The following is a 17,137-nucleotide window of genomic DNA, read 5'->3' on the forward strand; positions in this document are numbered from 1 at the left end:
AAAGTTAAGTTAACCAAAGGGAGAATAATCCTACTTTACAGATACAGAGTTTCAGGAATCTTCTCTAAGAGCAACTATTTCATAAGAGTTTGAATTTTAAAACATTTAATGGCAGGCCATGCCTTTTTGCCCAGTGTAATAGCTGAGCTTCAGCTGTGGCCGGATGAGTGAATGCTGAAAGGAATGAAATTAAAAGACGGCAAAAACGCAGCAGGCGGTAGAACTGGGAGAAAAACTTATCATTTTTATTATCCTGCAGCTGCGCATATTTATGACCGCATGTCCCTGTCTCTTTCGCATTCGCATCCACCATTCGATGGCCCGTCCCTCTCGCACAGCCATCACTGTGCCATCGGTGGCCTTTGTGTGGCTCGAAAAAGAGTTGGGAATTGAAGGTAAATTAGTGTTATTAAAATGGCTGCACAAAAATAATTGCGCAACTAAATGAAAATTTTAATGAAAATTCTTTGGTTTCCCAACCGCTCTGTACCTGTGCTCTGGCAGTTTTTTGCTGCCACTGCGATTGCCTTTGCCCCTTTGCTTTCTGCTATTAGTTGCATTGTTTCCGCAGTTGATGTCCGTGCAATTAGCATAATGAAACCATCTGGAGGAGCAGGATATTTGCGCAAATAGCCGAGGAAAAACAACAGGGAGAGCATCCGCTGGCCGGCCAAGGGCCGTAATGAAGTGCCGGAAGAGCCAGATTGGAGCAGCGCAATTACGGCCCCATTGAGTTATGTTCGCATCACATCAATTACGCTGCCACCGGCATAATCCTTCAAAACTCATTGCTCTTATCGCGGCCATTGAAATGCCGGCGGCCATAGATCAACCTTATCAGCGCAGCCAAAGCATTTTCCTGCGCCAAATAAATTCCAGCAGTTTATTATTCTAATTCGCATGCCGAATTCCGGCACAAAAAGAACGCCAGGCACGTCAAGCCAGCCCAGGAGCCACCTGAACCGCCCAGCCATCCAAGCACCCAGAAAAGCCAGCCAGCAAAACCACCCGATGAGCCACCCACAGACAGCCAACCGATACGGCGAAAAGGAGTTGTGCGAGTGCCAAACGAAATCAAATCAAAAAGTTCACAAAAATGCCAGACCAACAGAAATTAAGTTATAAAATTTTAAGGACTATGCGCAGTTTAATTTCCAAATGCCATGCCACCGCCCACCCACTGAGCCACCCTAAGACACACAGGTGGGCGGGGCCCGGGCAGGGGCAGGGGCAGGGGCGGGGGCTGTGGCTGAAGCGTATTGCGGTTTTTGTTATGCGCCGATTACCATAAAAACAAGCCAAAGAAAGTTGCGTCCTCCTCGTGGGTCCGCCGTGGTCGGAAACGGAAATCAAGAAAACAAAAAGAACGGGTCCAAATGAAGTCAAACCTGGCGCCCGCTCCTTCAGTTAATAAAGTTAGTTGCGTTTGCCTTGACGGCGAAACTTTTGAGTTATAAGCGCGCAAATTATGGCTTACAACAAAGCCCGGGCGGCGGCACCAGAAACAGCCCACAAAGCCGAACAAAGGAAAACAATTAACATGACGAAGACACATAAAATTTCCACTTCCACGCAGGCTTTCTCCCCCTCCCGCTAGTTGGGTGCGTCGAATTAGCAGTTGTATTCGCTGGCTCAAAATGTGCGTCAATCACGTGATGGAGGGCGGCTCCAGACCCTCCAGAAATCCACTTTCTCCACTCCCGAAGCCGTTCCTTGTCTGCCTCTTGTTGTTTCGTTAATTTTAATACATGTACTTTTTATCGCTCGGCATTCCGCGGCAAGCTGCTCGCCGAATTAAGCCATTTGTTAGCTGTATCTGTGGCTTAGCTTTTTGGCAGCTCCTTCCGCTCCCCAGGACCTGCTCCCCCTAGTCCTCGCTGGCGGCGGGCTATCAATGCCAGGGGCTACAGGTCACAGCACATCACAGTTATTTTCGTGCAAATGGCATATTTTTTATGGCTTGTCGCTGGCTTCTTGTTTCTCGTGCTGTAATTAGACAAAATTGTTGACTGCCACGACTCCGCCCAGGCCCCGCCCACCCGGAGGTAGCCCCCTTGCCATTGTTCACCCATTCAGTCCTTAATTCCGCCACTCATGTCCGCGTCCTGCGACTGTTGTCCTGCCGCTGGAGGTGTGTTTGACACTTGGCGTGTCGCGACAGCGAAAATATTATTCCCGAACAGCTAGCACCCACTGGGGAAATGCACTCGGAAAAAATATGTTCCTTATAGGGCATGCTTTTATGCATTTTCTTACCAAATAGCCTAATTCCCGGAATTCCTCATTTCACTCGGTCTACAAAAACATTCACCATTTTTATGTTCCGAGGAATCCATAAAGATTCTCATATCTGATATTAGAAACTTTTAATTAGGCTTTCTTCGGAAAAAAACTTAATTACATTAAGAAATTAAAATAAAGAAATATATATAATAATAGAAATATAATATCTGTGTTCCTAAAAAATATTTAAACATACGAAAATCATTCTCAATTGCTATCTTATTTTAACGAATTTTGTCTCTGAGTTGCAGGAAAACAGGTTCTCCAGGGTAAATCTAGATGATCTCTAAATTTTCTGCCCAATTTTTGAAACCGAGTACTTCCCACACTGTGTTTATTTGGTATTTCCAAATGCTTCAAGTGTTTAACCCACTGATAGCGAAGTCCGCCATTCATCACAAAACCCCGCAGTTTGTTGTGACTGTGACCAGCGTTGTTTACCCCAAACACTTATCAACTTTTCACAGTGCTCGAACACGGGGATGATCTTTGGCGCTCGGCAGTTCATTGGGGTTTTATTGTGATTATTCAGACTATGCATGTTTATATAAAAATTCCACAGGTATACCTAGTAATTATGGCGCCGAACTACCAGATTTCCCGACAGCGGCCCCGATGGTCCGGCAGGTAGCCAGGCTGGCAGGGAAAGTCGATCATGGCCACCATCATGGTGTTGACGGCGGGTTTCCCGGCGACTGGGGGCTCCGTGGGGGACTGGTAGGAGGCCAGCACCTGCTCCTCGTCCAGATCGACGCACTGGTTGGGCTTGGCCGTGGTGGTCTGGTTGTTGGGACAGGTCACGCGGTGGAGGCAGTACTTCAAGCAGGGCCGGGGAGCCGGCACCTGGGTGAGCTTCTTCTTGCACTTGAACTGCCCTTCACAGCCCTCCTGGATGGCGGGTATATTGTTGTTGAGGAAGAAGGGACGACGCGGCTCCTCCGTGGTTGTAGTTGTGGAGGTTGAGGTGGACGTGGAGGTGGAGGTGGACTCCCGGTGGAAAATCCTGCCCAGAATGCCGGCCTGGACGGCGGCTACCAGCAGAGCGGCCAGCAAAGCCACCAGAAGCTGCTTCATCGCCGACTTGTTTGCACTGCGACTGTTGTTCGACTACAGACAGGGCCGCCTTCACGAGCAGAGCCGCAATCGGCGACCATTCGCCCGATAACCTCTGACCCCAGAGCCGCGGCAGGCAGATAAACAGACACACACACTGCCCGCATCGCATACACTCGCACCCATAATGCCATACAGTTTTTCTTTCATTTTTGGTTAGCTTTAAATTGGTTTATCGCCAAATTGAATTGCATTTGAGGTGAGCGGCGGTGGGCCGGCGCCCCGCGCACATTTTGGCAAATTTGACGCAGGAATTGAATTATCTGCATTCTGTGAGCCGCAAAATTGTATAAATAAATATTAGTCAATTCGGTATTTCATACACACGCGTACGCATAATTCCGGCCTGCCATGGGCCGACCAAACTGCCAGTTTAGTATAATAGAAAATAACCGGGGCAGGAAACGCGCTCGAAAATCGACACGAATTTCCAATGATAATGTCGATGGGCGGCTGATTTGTCAATGGCGCTTTAAGTGGATTTAATTGATAAGAACTATTGGTAAAGAGAGCGGCGCTATTTTCCCTGTTGGACGAGGCCGATGGCTGTTTGAGATTAAACTGCAAATCTAAATGCCGCTCAAATAATTGTTTTTTTATTGAACTGTGCTGGTCTGAATCTGGATTTTAAATAATTGGTGTTTATTTTGCCGGTTTTCTATAGGATTTGTGTGGAATCCGTATAAGGTCAAACATCATTCAAGACACAAATAATCTTCATTAAATTTCTGAAATTATCAAGTTTGAGGTCCTTAGCTTATGGATTGAGTTGGTAGCCTAAAGAAGCCTTTTGCAATTGCCGGGAATCCTATGTGCCTGCCTGACTGGGCGTCGTAGGAACGTGGCCAACACGTCAAGGGCATCAGATATCGCTCATTATTGGAAACAAAGCGACCGGCTGCCCTTCAATGGGCCGTGCTGGCTCTGACCAGTGGCCAACAAAAGCCGGCTCAGCTCATGGCATACTGGTGACTTTCGAGATGGGCCCTAATGAAGCGGCTCATTGCCGGGGCTGTGGGGGCGGGCGCTCCTTTGAAATCCAGCAGCTGGCTCCAAACTATTTGAATAATTGATATTAATCGCTGCCAAGAGCTGTCAAAATTAATTTGTGATGTGTTTCCAAAGCCAGATTATTGATGATGATGATTATGGCCGGGCCGTAATGAAGGCACTGGCTAATGGAAGTGCTCGGTCTGACAATTGAGCCGTTCGGCAGTTCGACGGGGGCGCTGAGTAGTTGGTCCAAGTCCGAATCTAGTTTCGGTCCGCAGCGGCATTAATTACACTTGGACTCGGAAAATTGATTCGCCTCGGACGTGGCGAACTGTGACCACCCGTCGACTGGATGGGAAATCGCTTAATATGTATTAGCATTTATTGCCGGGCAAACTTTCCCGGCCAGGGGGAGAAAAAAGCGAGGCTAAGACAACAGCAGGCCGGAAATTGCCGAATGCTGATACTTCCGCCGGAAATAAGTTCAATTCTCGTTGTTCACGCTGCTGGAGGTGGCTCGGCCTGCCGTTTGGAGTAAATTAAGTTAAGGTCGCCGGCACTCTATCAGTCGATCGAACATGAAGGACAACGCCTACCAGGCGCCTTCATCTCGGCTATCGAGGGAAACACATTTCACATTCGTCGTAAAGGCGGCTTAATTGCCGCCCACTCGCCGGCGCACAGCACTTTGCACAATAAACAGATCATAATCTGGCTAAAACTATCAATTTCAAGCCAAACAGAAGGGAATATCTCAATCGCAGGGGGAGGAAGAGGCAGAGAAAAGCGACAAAAAACAAATGAAAATGCTTTACAACATAAAAACAAACTGGGGAATGGGATTCCGGGGCGACGATGGCAACGATGTGTTAACACTTAGGAGGACGAACGAGCAGTGGCCGGGTGACAATGAAGAAGCCGAAATCCTTCGATAGGTTCCCGGGCTCGAGGTCCTGGAGGAGGCGGACGAGGCGGAAGCTGACGACTGAGCGTCCTCATAGATTTACGCACACTTAGGCAGCGTTTACTCAGTCCTCCGACTTCAAATAGTCGTATAAATTGTTCGGCAGGCGCAACTGTAGCCCGGGCATTCTGTTTCAGCTGCTCTTTGTCTTTGGCTTTCGGTTGAACTGCTGTCCGGATGGAGTATCCCACTTCTCCAGCTACCCGGCTGTCCAAGGAGGGGGCACTTCCGGGGCGTGAATGAAGTGCCATGTTCCCACGCTCACGCATTCGCCAAGTGCCTGCCGGCCCACATGTCGTATGAGTTTTATGTCCTCTGTTTATACGACTGTCTCTGTGCGCTCAATCGTTTCTGAGACACATTTATTTGCCCAGTCCTTGCTGCTTCTTTTGTTAGTTTTACAAATAAAATTAGTGCTATAAACATTCGCTGCCCTGGCCTGGCTACGTGGCATCACAGCATTGGGGAAAAGGGACTTCAAGTTTTCGGCTTTAAAGATGTTAATAACCTTAGGTATTTTTTCGGGTTTTTTGCAAAGTTAAATCTAGACTTTCGCTTAATGATTACCCCTTTGTACTGCGCCACTGCTCTTCTGCAAATATTTGTTTACACAATCGCAACTCTTTGCCACCTCGTGTTCTTCCTTTTCTGTGCCACCCACTTCCTTGGGGGATTTATTGCCACAACGAATCTGTTGGTATCGGGGGCTAAGGGTCAGGGCTCGCAGAAGGAAAGCCAGACAAGGACACAGCTTGTATCCCATTTCCGGCTGATGACTCGGATGTTTGTTTTAGCGGCGGCATTCCACTGTGCTGCAGCTCTATCCGAAACACTGCCACATCGCAGCGATATTTGCACTGCCGATTCGGTTCAAGCTGGAAGAAATATCTATTAAATTTATTTTATATGAACGCCGTATCGTAACAAATGCATTTTGCGCACAAATAGCCGGCGGGCGGACATAAAACATAACAAAAGATGCTCAAAGGTAAACACAATGATAAACAGGCGATAAGATGGTGGTGGATGAGTTAGGTATAGACGAAGGGATACCCTGTTCTGCAGCTTAGTCATAAATTAAATTATGAGAATTATAATAAGTTGATCTCTAAGTCTTCAATTTATGATCAGCTAAGTCGAAATTCAAGGACACTTTTGGGTTGTGTTACAATATCCAAGGGGCTACAATCTTCATAAGTCTTATATCCCTAAGATACCCTGCCCTTTGTCTTTTTGATGACAATAAGTGGGTTGCTTTCAAGGCTCTGTGTTTTTGAAAAAGCAGAACACGTGTCCCTTGACCCTTCAAGGTGTCTTTAATGGCCTATTTTTGGGGGCTAGTGGTTTCGGCCCAAGGCTAGACTGCTTCTTCGGTTTCTGTCTATTCCCATGAGATACAGCCCCTTTGTTGGCCATTAAAATGGCAGCCATATTTATGACGGGGTCCGCACTCGGCCACTGGTGTATGTGATTATATAATTTCAATTTCAGCCGAGCCGAGCCAGCCAGGCACATGATTATAATTCGCTGTCGGACAGCCACTAAATTGCAGAATGCTTGCCAGCAAGCGCCAAAACAAATTGCTGCGAATAAATTTTATTATTATCGCAATTGAATTGAATTTGCGATAAACGTAAAAATAATTCGCATGTTGCACATGACCGCAGCGGGGGCGGGGAATCGATACGGATTTGGATGGTCAGTCGGTCCTCGAAAATCTCGGCCAGCATGCCGCTCCAGCCAGGAGGAGGGCAGCCAGAATCCGAACCCGAATAGAGGGCGGGATCCGCAGCATGTTCCTGTGTGTTGTAATCCCTGGCAAAGCGATTATAGTTTTTGTCTGAATTTTGAATGCGCACACGGGAGTGGGTTCTGCCCCGGCAGCGGCAGAGGCAGTGAGCGATCTGCAGTATTTACATTGATGCACTTTAGCCGCATTTTAATTGGATGCTAACTGGCACTCCTGGCCACACTCGGCCGATTAGCGTCCGATGCAGTCCGCAGTTACTCTATTTGCAATTCGAATGCAAATGTTTCTGGTCGGCGGCAGGAGGGCGATAACAATGGTTTGGGCTTAGGCCCGCTAATTTCGCTGCCATGCGGTAAATGGTAATAAGCGCACTTTCGCCGCTCCACTCGGGTCGGGAGGATGGCCTGAGCCCGGCAAACTGATTGTTATTTATTTTTGTTTTTGCCACGGCCGTTTGCTCTATAATTTGTCACTGCCGCCGAGCCATAAAATCCGCTATAGATATGCTTGTTCGGCGCCCAGAGCAAACAAATTGCTGTGTTTTATGGCCTTACCATGGACCGGACTCACTGCACTGGACTGGCTTAAAAGCTAATTACATTTTATTTGTGCAAATATTCGAGCTCCGCTCATTAGGCAGCCGTCCCGCCCCGCCAACTTTCCACCCCACTTTCTCCGCTCTCCACTTGGCTTCACACTTGCCCGCATTCATGTAAAAATCGAGCGGCCATTCAGCGCTCAGCCTCACTTGAGTTCAATTAAAACCGCACTCGTACTTGTTTGCATAACAAACACACTCTCGGCGCCCTCGACGCACTCGGCCAACTGGCCAAGCAACCGCCACGCCCCTGCGCCGCCCGGCCCACCGCCCACCATAATGCGAAACGAACGCAGTCAAAGGCCGAGCGCAGTCATTGTTGGCCATTGTTTAACAATTAACCGCAAATTGAATGCAATTAAATAAATAACGGTGTTGGACCTTTGTGCAAACGATGTAGGCACGTGTACGCGTCGCCGAAGTCGCTCCTCCATATCCTTGCATATATATGGTGTACTATATGGTATCCAGAGGATCCCCTTTGAGGGGTGTGTGGGTCCTTCAGCGCCAGGCCAACGGTGGGCAAACACTCACACAGAGCCCCTCGCCTGTGCGTTGTACAAATGAAATGAAATATTACGTATACGTCACGTCGGTCCATTGGCCAGCAAACAAACACACTCGCACAATGGCCGCCCGGCTGGAGCTGCCGCTGGGCGGCGTATTTGCCAAAGTTATTGTTGTACCGATGCACAGCCCAGCGGGAGGAGCTGCTCCACCTCTTTTCCTCGTGGGGGATTACGCATGTGGAAAGCGGCTGAGGGCCTTTACTACAGCTGCCGGTTGCACTTACTGCGGGGTAAACTGGGCTTTAGTTGTAGGTTTTTAATGCATTGACAGCTCTTAATTTGGGGTATTTTTGTAGGCCCTCCAAAATAATGTATACCTTTTCATAACATTAATAAATAACAACACAGTTCGATAGTGTCTGAATCAATTATTAAGATTAGGCCATCATCATGGCTTGATTTACTAAATTTATCCAGGTTATAAACAAAACCGAATATTAGTTAAATAAATTTCTAAAATAGCAGGTGGTTATTTTGGATTTAATCGTTTTAATGAGCTATTAATAAAAATAATGGACTTAATCATGAAATCCAATAAATTTGTACTATTTCTTATAATGAGAAACGACTGTTTATAAATAATAACTATGGGCTAAGCAAAAATAGCTCAAAGATTTTATATGCTGATTAAAATAAATCGTTAAATGGAATATTAGATACATCTTAAATATATAGTAGTATTTAAATTAACTGCATTAGTCTTTTCGAAATAAGGATATTTATTTCAAGGAAATAAAATCAATAAATGAGTTATTATTAATCCCAAACGCAATATTTTGCTGACCTGCAGCTATTCCCTGTACCATTAACCCACTGCCACTCGCAGTGCAACTGCAGGCGGAGTCGACAGGCGGAACGCAGGCCGTATAATCGGGGGCCAATTAATCGCAACACCCTGCTGCAGTTCGCCGATAAAAAGCCACGGCTCGAGGGCACTTGAAGCGCATAAATGAGTAGTTAAAAGATTGCCACACACTTTGGATTGATTGATGGATTTGCTTTGTTCAGTGCCCATTGAGGCCATTCGAGGGCCAAGTGCCAATTGCTAAAGTTCGACTGCCATCGGAGGACTCCCCCGCGCCGCTTGCAGCTGGGACAGGGACGGCGGAAAGGGGGCCTGCTGCCCAATTTGACACTTTTTATTGAGCTGTTTTGTTTTGCGATCGGTGGAAAAAATTTCAATTTGCTATCCGGATGGGTTGCCAGGGACATGTGCACGCAATCTAAAACTTGTATGACAACGAGGCACTGCACCCAGTGCTGTTGTTGCCTCAATTTGGCCCTCCCGTCGCGCTGATTGTCTATTTGCCAGGACCACATCCGAAAAAAAACCGAAAAAAAGAGGAACAGACTATCTATGGAGTATTTTGCAACTGCAAACAGGACTCACCGCGAAGCGAGTATGAAACACGAAACGCAAATGTTAAATGTCAGTAAGACATGCAAAGATACTGTCACACATTGCGGCCTGTTCGACGGCGGGGTGGCGGAAAGGATAATGCAGGGCTCCATTATATTCGGGGCCCTCGCATTGATTGACTTTCACATATGTCCTTTGAATCTCGACCGGCTGCCTGGGGGGACTCGATTGAAAAGGACCTCCGCTCGTGTGTTATGACAATTTATTGCCTGGTGTTTGACGAAATTGAATAGCCCAACGTGGGATATTGTTGGCTGATGGCTGCTGGCTGTTGGCTGGCGTCGCAGGATGGAAATGGAAATTGGAAATTGAAAATTGTTCGCAGCAAATGGAGTGGCTGGAAAAGCCTGAAAGGACTCTTGCAACAATGGCATAATTGAATTGCCTGCCATTAGGCCACGTCGCACCTTCGACTGCTCACTTGCCTAATGATTTCTGAATCCAGGCCAAATTTAAATTTCTTTGAGCCGTCAACATGACCAACATCCAGTCCGCAGTACTCCGTCCGCAGTCCACAATCCACGTCCTTTGTTGCCGGCCGGCCAGGTCCCTTCTTATTCATGCGAAACTTTCGCATTTCGACAAACAAGAAGTCAAATTGAAAAGTTTTTATTTTGTCAACAGCGGGGGAGGAAAAAGTGAAATTAGAAGCCGCGACTGCGAAAGTGAAACAAAGTTGGCCAATTGCCGAGTTGTGTTTCCAGTTCGAGCAGAACAAATAGCGGCCAAACTTGGGGACACACGAGTATGACTTAAAGTCCTGTTTTTCCGCATTTCAATTTAAATGCGGTGCTTTCCCTGAGTGGATTACCACATAATTGTGAAATATCGATCGGCAATTAGTTTTGCCCTGCATCTGCATTTTCACCAGGCGAGCGGAGGGGGCCCTGGAAAAATGATGGCCAAGACAGACGGAGATAAACTGCAGCTCGGGAGGTAATTATTATTCCTAATTATCCTCGGATGGGTTGCCGGGCCAAGGAAGTTCCATTGAAAAGATTTGCTCCTTGGCAGGCCAATTATGCAAACGCTGGGGCCGGCAAAACAAAACAATGCCGCGATAAGGAGAGCTCTCTCCCCATTTTTTTGGCCCAGCTTCGGCGCTCGTTAATTGTAATTGAAGTTTGTAATTAAAAAGTTTATACGAAGCGCGTAGTCATTAAAACGAAATGATGCCGGCTAATACAACTACCGGGCTCTATGGATGCTCTGGATTCTAGGGCTGTGAAACTGGAACTTCCCGCTTCAGGTAGCACTCGGAGCCGGCATTAATTTTGATTTAAATGGTGTGTAAACGCTTTTAAACTTCCGAGATTTGTGTGGCCCTCGTTCTGGCACTTTATTTAGCCGCAATTGAGTTATTGGCCTCATTAGCACGGGCTTTTTGCTCGGGGATGCAGCCCGAAAGCGGATCCGGTTCGACTAATTACCACCGAGATGGATGGGCAGGGCACGTTGCCAGGCATCCTCCGGCAGGACTCCAGGTCCCACCCACCTCCGGCCTGTTCACCTCCAGCTTGTCAGCCAATCAATGTGGGTAAACACCACGGCGAACACACACGCACTCGTAGGCACACAGCAACGACGAGTAAACGACCTCAACCTAATCATGAATAATGTGCCACATATTCACACAATAAAATCAAGAAAAAGGCAACACAAATATCATAACAAGCAGTCTGGCGGCGCAGCTCGCCACCCCTGGCTCTTCAAGCGATCCTATCAGCCAAAATGTGACACAGGCCACGCGCAGGGGCGGCCTTAATAGGGGGAGAACACTGAGAAAAACGTTGCTTAAATTGGATCGATAAGAGGTTCCAAAAAGAACAGACAAGATACGATAGAAGAGTTTTGGAGGGTAATAGTTTTCTTAAAAAAACGTATGTGCTAAAAGTTAGTTGGTAAGGGCAAAGTAAAATTGAACATTTTTATGAACAAATACGACATAAACCAGGTTTATCTACCAAGCAGTGTATCACACATTTCATGTTTTATGATTGAATAGTCATGACTGACAGCTCTATTTCTCCCGGTGCACGTGGGGTGGCTCGCGTATTAAATATGCGTGTCATGTCCATTTATTTGGCTTTGTTGTCACCTTCGGCCATGTTGACTTTTCAATCTCGCCGAACACCCTACACCGGGGAATCGCACGGGGAACGCAGGCCAATCTGGATAATGTTGAGAACATATTTCGAACATCTGCCAGATCCTCGTGGCTCGACTTGATTGAATGGGCCTAGACCAGTTCCAGACATCTAAAGTGCACACACATGACTTGCTCGGGCGCATCGCCTCCGACTCCCATGCCCAGATAGCACGCCCAGATACCACACCAGATCCCCGACTTCCAGCACTCGTGAGTAAATATTTTTCAGCCCCAGTCGGCCGCTTAATCAGCATTTGTCAAATGAAAAACCTTTCACCAGCTCCTGGCCCGGCTCGGCTCTGCTCCTGGCCGAAATGACAATGACATTGCCGAGGCTGGCAAATGGCTTTCTCTTTGTGTATATTAGTCTGTGTGGCGAAGTGACTGTGGCTGTGGATGCTCCTTAACAATGACACCAAAATGCCTGGCATTATGCGGGCTGATGGCTGGCTGCATTGAGTCTCACGTCAACTGTTTCAGTTGACAAATTTGAGCAAAAAGTAAAAATGTCCCAGCCAGCAGACGAATGTGGCTCGAACGGGGGGTGTTTTCGGGCTGGCAGGTGAATCAGCCACCTGGGAAGGCAAACACACAAAGGCGGTGGCAAAGGCAGCAGCAGCAGCAGGTCGAGTGCTTTTCCCAATGCGAAGCTGGCAAATTTCCATAAATCATATTAACCCACATTTGACATCGCCCGCCCCTTCTGCTGCCTTTCCTCATTGTTTGCCTAAAAGTTTTCATTTTGCACATTTGGCATAGTTTCGCCTCTCAACTCAACTTTGTGCAGCTTCCCTTCTTGTACTTGCCTGCACTTAAAAATTTCCCCCGAAGTTGTTAGCCCGTAAAAAGGTTTTCAGGGCCAGCTTTCCTAATGAATATCGAAGCTCTCACGCTGGGATCGCCGAAAGTACAGGTGAATAATTTAGGTTGAGAGTGAATATTGATGTAGGCACATGCCGCGGAGCATGGAATATCTTTCGGTTCGGCGATTCGGGTTCGAATCGCATGCATTTTTTATTCTAATTACCGCCGAGAAACAAAATACCCAGCAGATTCACATGCCCGAGGCCTTTGCGGGGTAATAAATCATGTTTATTGTCGGCACTTAAAATACCATTGTGTTGCAATAAAGTCGCCCTAGTAAAACACGAACGTTTGCTCCGAGAGCGAGGATGTGGGCCACATAAACCTGGGGCTGACCTGGTACTTGAGTTCCAGAGTGCCCATCCTGGCCTGGAGAGGGGAGCCTAATTGAATCGGGATGTCTGGCTTGTCATTAGTTTTAATTCCCATTTCGGGATTGTGTGGGCACAAAAACGGTCTAGGACCTCTACTGGGTAATTATGCAATCACTTTTGGGCATGGCCCCGAAAGGAACCGCTTGCATGTCCTCTTCCCAGGCTCCAGAGCCTCTTACTTCTGCTCTGGCATTACAAATTGCCGCCATGCGAAGGCTAATGCTTTGCTATTTGTACAAAATGCTAATTTGATTTATCCGCATTTCATTTTTATGGGGCCGCGCTTGTTTCGCGTCGCATTAAATCCATTTTTCAGCAGACTCGCGTGCCGTCACCGAGGCAAACGTAAGTAGTAAGTAGCAAATGGCCAAGGCTCCGCATCTGCCAGAAGAAGCCGGCACTAGGCTAAGGCCAGCTCCCAATTAGGATAATCGTTGGCGGGAAATGTTAATTTAAATGTGAGTGATTGTGGCTCTGTTTGTTTTCTGCCAGAACTCCTACTTTCGCTCCTGGCTGACTATTGGACTTTCGTGTCGCCGCTTGCGTGCTGGAATACATGTGTTCGGGGCGCGGAACTCACGGCGATTGTGTAACCGCTTGGCTAGGCTTGATTCCGAATGGGATTCTCTCGTGACAGGCGGCCATGCATGGGGCATGGCCTCGAGGGGATCAGGGGGATCCCCTATGTCTCCGAGCGGAAAATGTCGCGCTGATCCTTGGTCATATCGCTCCAGACGCGGCCCGCCTGTCTCAGGGCCACGGGTTTCGATATCTGGCCGTGGTTCTCTTGGTAAAAGTCCACAAAGTTGAGAAAACCATTTGAGGTAGGCGAATCATCAACTTCGGCATCACCTATTGCACCCGTAACATTCCTTTTGGTGGTCCTCTTACGAGCGGCATCTTTCTTGACACCTTTTCTAGCTGTCTTGGCAGTCCCCGGCTTGGGTTCAGCCATAACCACATCGGATATAGCACAGTTCTATGAAATGTGTTGGAAATTTAGGGAAAGTAGGAGTAGGGCTTGGTGACCTACCATCTGGGCATATCGCATCCGCTGAGCCTGAGAAAAGGTGCCCCAAAGACGGGCTGCATTCAGAAACGCATCATTCGGCAGCATTTCTCTGTGCTGCATTCTGTATAATCGGAGAAAGTTCTTGTAAGCGAGGAGGGAGTCCCGAGATACTTTCGGTCGACTGAAAAAGGAACCCATTTCGAAAAACTAGTGATTTTGTTGGGGTATATGCAAAAGGTAATAGTTCTGGGAATTAAAAAACCAGTACTTGCATAAATTTGACAATTAAGGCAAAGCAGAAATTACTGAAAAAGGCACTCATATTAAACTTATATGGGATTCATAATAAAGATCTAATCCATATCATTAAATCTAAAAATGTGAGTGATGATAAATACTAGGAAATCAACACAGTGGCCAATCAATAGTGACGTCCTTACCGAAAACTAGGGGTAGATTTAAGCCAAACACGGACTTTGTACACTTTTCATAATTAAGGAGCTTCCTGCTACAAACATTGGTGATTGTGAGCGGGCTGCCACAACTCCTTCTGCCCAATCTTATCGCCGGGCTAACGAACTAACGCCATTAGCCAACGCGGCCGGTGCGACAAGCGGTGGCTACGTAATAAAAAAAGGGCAACAACCGACCATTAGGCCTTTGGCCAGGGGCAGGGGGATCTGAGGGACGCCGACCAGGACCAGGACGAGGTGAAGCCTAATGAAATTCCATGGAAACATGTTCTCGCCTGATAAGCAGCCATTGGTCAATTGCCGGCGGACGAGGGGCAGTCCGCCTCGAAATGTGCACCACACAGGCAATCCGGAGGAAGCGAGCGTGACGCGGTACGCAAAACGCAAGGCAGCCGCCGCACGAAATATGAAAAACTGCAGGGGCGAAAAGTCAATGTCATTTGCAATGCAGCGCTGTAAATTATTATTATTTACATGGCCGTCTTAAGGCCAAAGGCAGGACTGGGGCGAACGGAGCTTTAAAGGCCGAAAGCCGGGCCTGGAATCCGACCAGGATGAGCCCCACTTTCCAACTGGCGGAGTGGCAGCAGATTGCAGTTTGGCTACACTCAGGGAAAGTGTTTGTAAGAAAGAGGAACGTATGTGTACTTTTTTAGATTAAGTCTTTAAGTTCTTATTGATAAAAATCCATATCACGCATTTCCCATTGCTTAAAAATAATTTTAAAAAACAAAGAAACTACATTATATGAACTGATAAATTCGCTGTGATATTGGGTGTACGCCACTTCTTTATTTTTTCCAGTGCATATCCAGGTGTTTTAGTGCGCTGCTGGTCGTGTCCCAACTTTCTGGCATTTATCTCTGTGAAAAGGAATCGCTCAACGCGCGGCGGAACAGAGCGGTTTGGGAGGGGATTCTTTGTCTTAGCCAAGAGCTGGTGGCGGGAAGGCCGGCGGAGATAGGTGGCCAGGGGAGGGGGGCCAGAGGACGGAGTGGCCACCGCAGAGCAGCGCTTCCGCCGCGTATTCCTGTGCAGCGAGTCCTGGGCGGCGGAGAGGCCCCTCCTTGGCTTTGTGTATGCAAACAAAGTACGAGATAAACTTTTGTTCTGCCTGAACTTTGTCGCGGCTTGGAGTTTGGGCTTCTGCAGCTGCCGTTGTTGCTGTTTTGGCATTATAATTTCAGCTCGCTTTCGCACAATTCCCGTCTCTTTGTCCGCGCTTTATGAAAATGAGTTAAACATAATACGAATCTCTGGGGCGAGTTTGGGAAATTGTTTTTAAATTTACCAGATCCCCAGTTGGTGTCCCCATCTCCTGGCTTTGGTTTCTGTCACCCGAGCGGCGTCGGCGTCGGCGTCGGCGGCGGAATTGAAAATGGCAGGAACAATATGTCATTAGAATATAAATTGAAATTGACGGGCCAACTTGTTTGCTTTTCGTCGGCATTTCTTTGCGGCACGCAGACAGGGGAACTGTCATTGGTTTTGCATGTTGCAGGCTGATTAAAAAACTATACGAGAGTGCTCCACTCACGTGCGGCACGCAGGTCGAGGCGAGAATTATCCGGCCTTCTGAGGAGCGTGGAAATAAATGTGGGGCCGAGGGGCTCAGGGTGGCAGGCCATAGACATACTTTTCCAATTTGCCCCCTCCACGAGGAGCGGACTGTGCGAAATGAGCCACTCAAAGCAATCAGGCAGACACATCTCTGGCCCCACCCAATCACTCAGCCGGGCCGCCACCCCGTTTCCGGCCGAGAAACCCATCCCATCCCGGCCCGGGCCCCGGATCCCCGGATAGCATCCTCACCAGCCATCAGCGCCATGAATTATGCAAATCTCTTGCGGCCAACTCAACGCAGAGGCGAAGGCGAGGCATCGGCGAGCTGGGAAAAAATCAAACAAAATCGATTGATGTACAAATTTTTCTTAGCATCCGCAAACAATTTTCTCGCAGGGAGGCTGCCTTTTGATTTGTGCGCCAGTGACAGGCGGGGCGGGGGATGTGCTGTCTTGTCCTGGCAGCCTACTCCTAAATTATGTAGATTTGTTTTAGCATAATGCTGGGGTGTTGTTCGGGAGCAGGGATCCTACAGCGATTTCTTTCCTCGGCTGCAACGTTTTAAACCGCCATTAAGTTGCCCGCCATAAATATCAGGCTGCCCCGCCCTCAGCCCGTCACTCTGGCCGCCCCGAAGAATTATGTAAATTCGGTTGGTCGCAGGACTTTGGGAACACAGCTCTCCAGCTCTTCAGCTCTCCAGCACTCCAGGACTTCAGGACTCCTTCACCCATCCGCGGTGCTCTCATTGAATTATTGTGCGTTGCCCGGGCAACCGGAGGACTCGCCTTTTCGACATATTCCCACATCCGTTGCCATAGTTGGCTCTGTGCGGTCTCTGTTTGCCCGGCTAATTTAATTTATCGGCATTCTCTTGGCAATTTAGTTTAATTTGCCGGACATTCCTTTGATTGGCCGACGTCGGCGGCAACTTTCCCCTCGGCCGGCGGCCAGCGGCCAGCGGCCAGCGGCCATCGGCCATTGTGGAACTTGCATTTTTAGCAATAACTGT

The 17,137-nt window shown here is 48.0% G+C and overlaps 2 protein-coding genes across 2 annotated transcripts; both read right to left on the reverse strand.

Annotated features, from left to right (window-relative positions):
• Window positions 1-2,766: 2,766 nt before the first annotated feature.
• On the reverse strand, window positions 2,767-3,403 carry LOC108031169 (uncharacterized). Its single transcript, XM_017104389.3, has one exon. The coding sequence runs from the start codon at window positions 3,355-3,357 to the stop codon at window positions 2,872-2,874; it is 486 nt and encodes a 161-aa protein (XP_016959878.1). The 5' UTR covers window positions 3,358-3,403; the 3' UTR covers window positions 2,767-2,871.
• Window positions 3,404-12,909: 9,506 nt separating this feature from the next.
• Window positions 12,910-14,377, reverse strand: LOC108031228 (uncharacterized). Its single transcript, XM_017104463.3, has 2 exons — window positions 14,111-14,377; window positions 12,910-14,056 (listed from the first exon to the last, which is right to left on the reverse strand). Exons 1-2 carry the CDS (start codon window positions 14,285-14,287, stop codon window positions 13,760-13,762), a joined length of 474 nt encoding a protein of 157 aa, XP_016959952.1. The 5' UTR covers window positions 14,288-14,377; the 3' UTR covers window positions 12,910-13,759.
• Window positions 14,378-17,137: the final 2,760 nt, after the last annotated feature.

The sequence above is a fragment of the Drosophila biarmipes genome, chromosome 3R, assembly GCF_025231255.1.
Source record: "Drosophila biarmipes strain raj3 chromosome 3R, RU_DBia_V1.1, whole genome shotgun sequence".
Lineage (NCBI taxonomy): Eukaryota > Metazoa > Arthropoda > Insecta > Diptera > Drosophilidae > Drosophila > Drosophila biarmipes.

Coding starts and splice junctions, on each gene's coding strand:
- LOC108031169 (XM_017104389.3), bottom strand. CDS start 3,357: ATGAAGCAGCTTCTGGTGGCTTTGCTGGCCGCTCTGCTGGTAGCCGCC.
- LOC108031228 (XM_017104463.3), bottom strand. CDS start 14,287: ATGGGTTCCTTTTTCAGTCGACCGAAAGTATCTCGGGACTCCCTCCTC. Junction 14,057..14,110: donor GGATGCGATATGCCCAGATG/GTAGGTCACCAA, acceptor CACATTTCATAG/AACTGTGCTATATCCGATGT.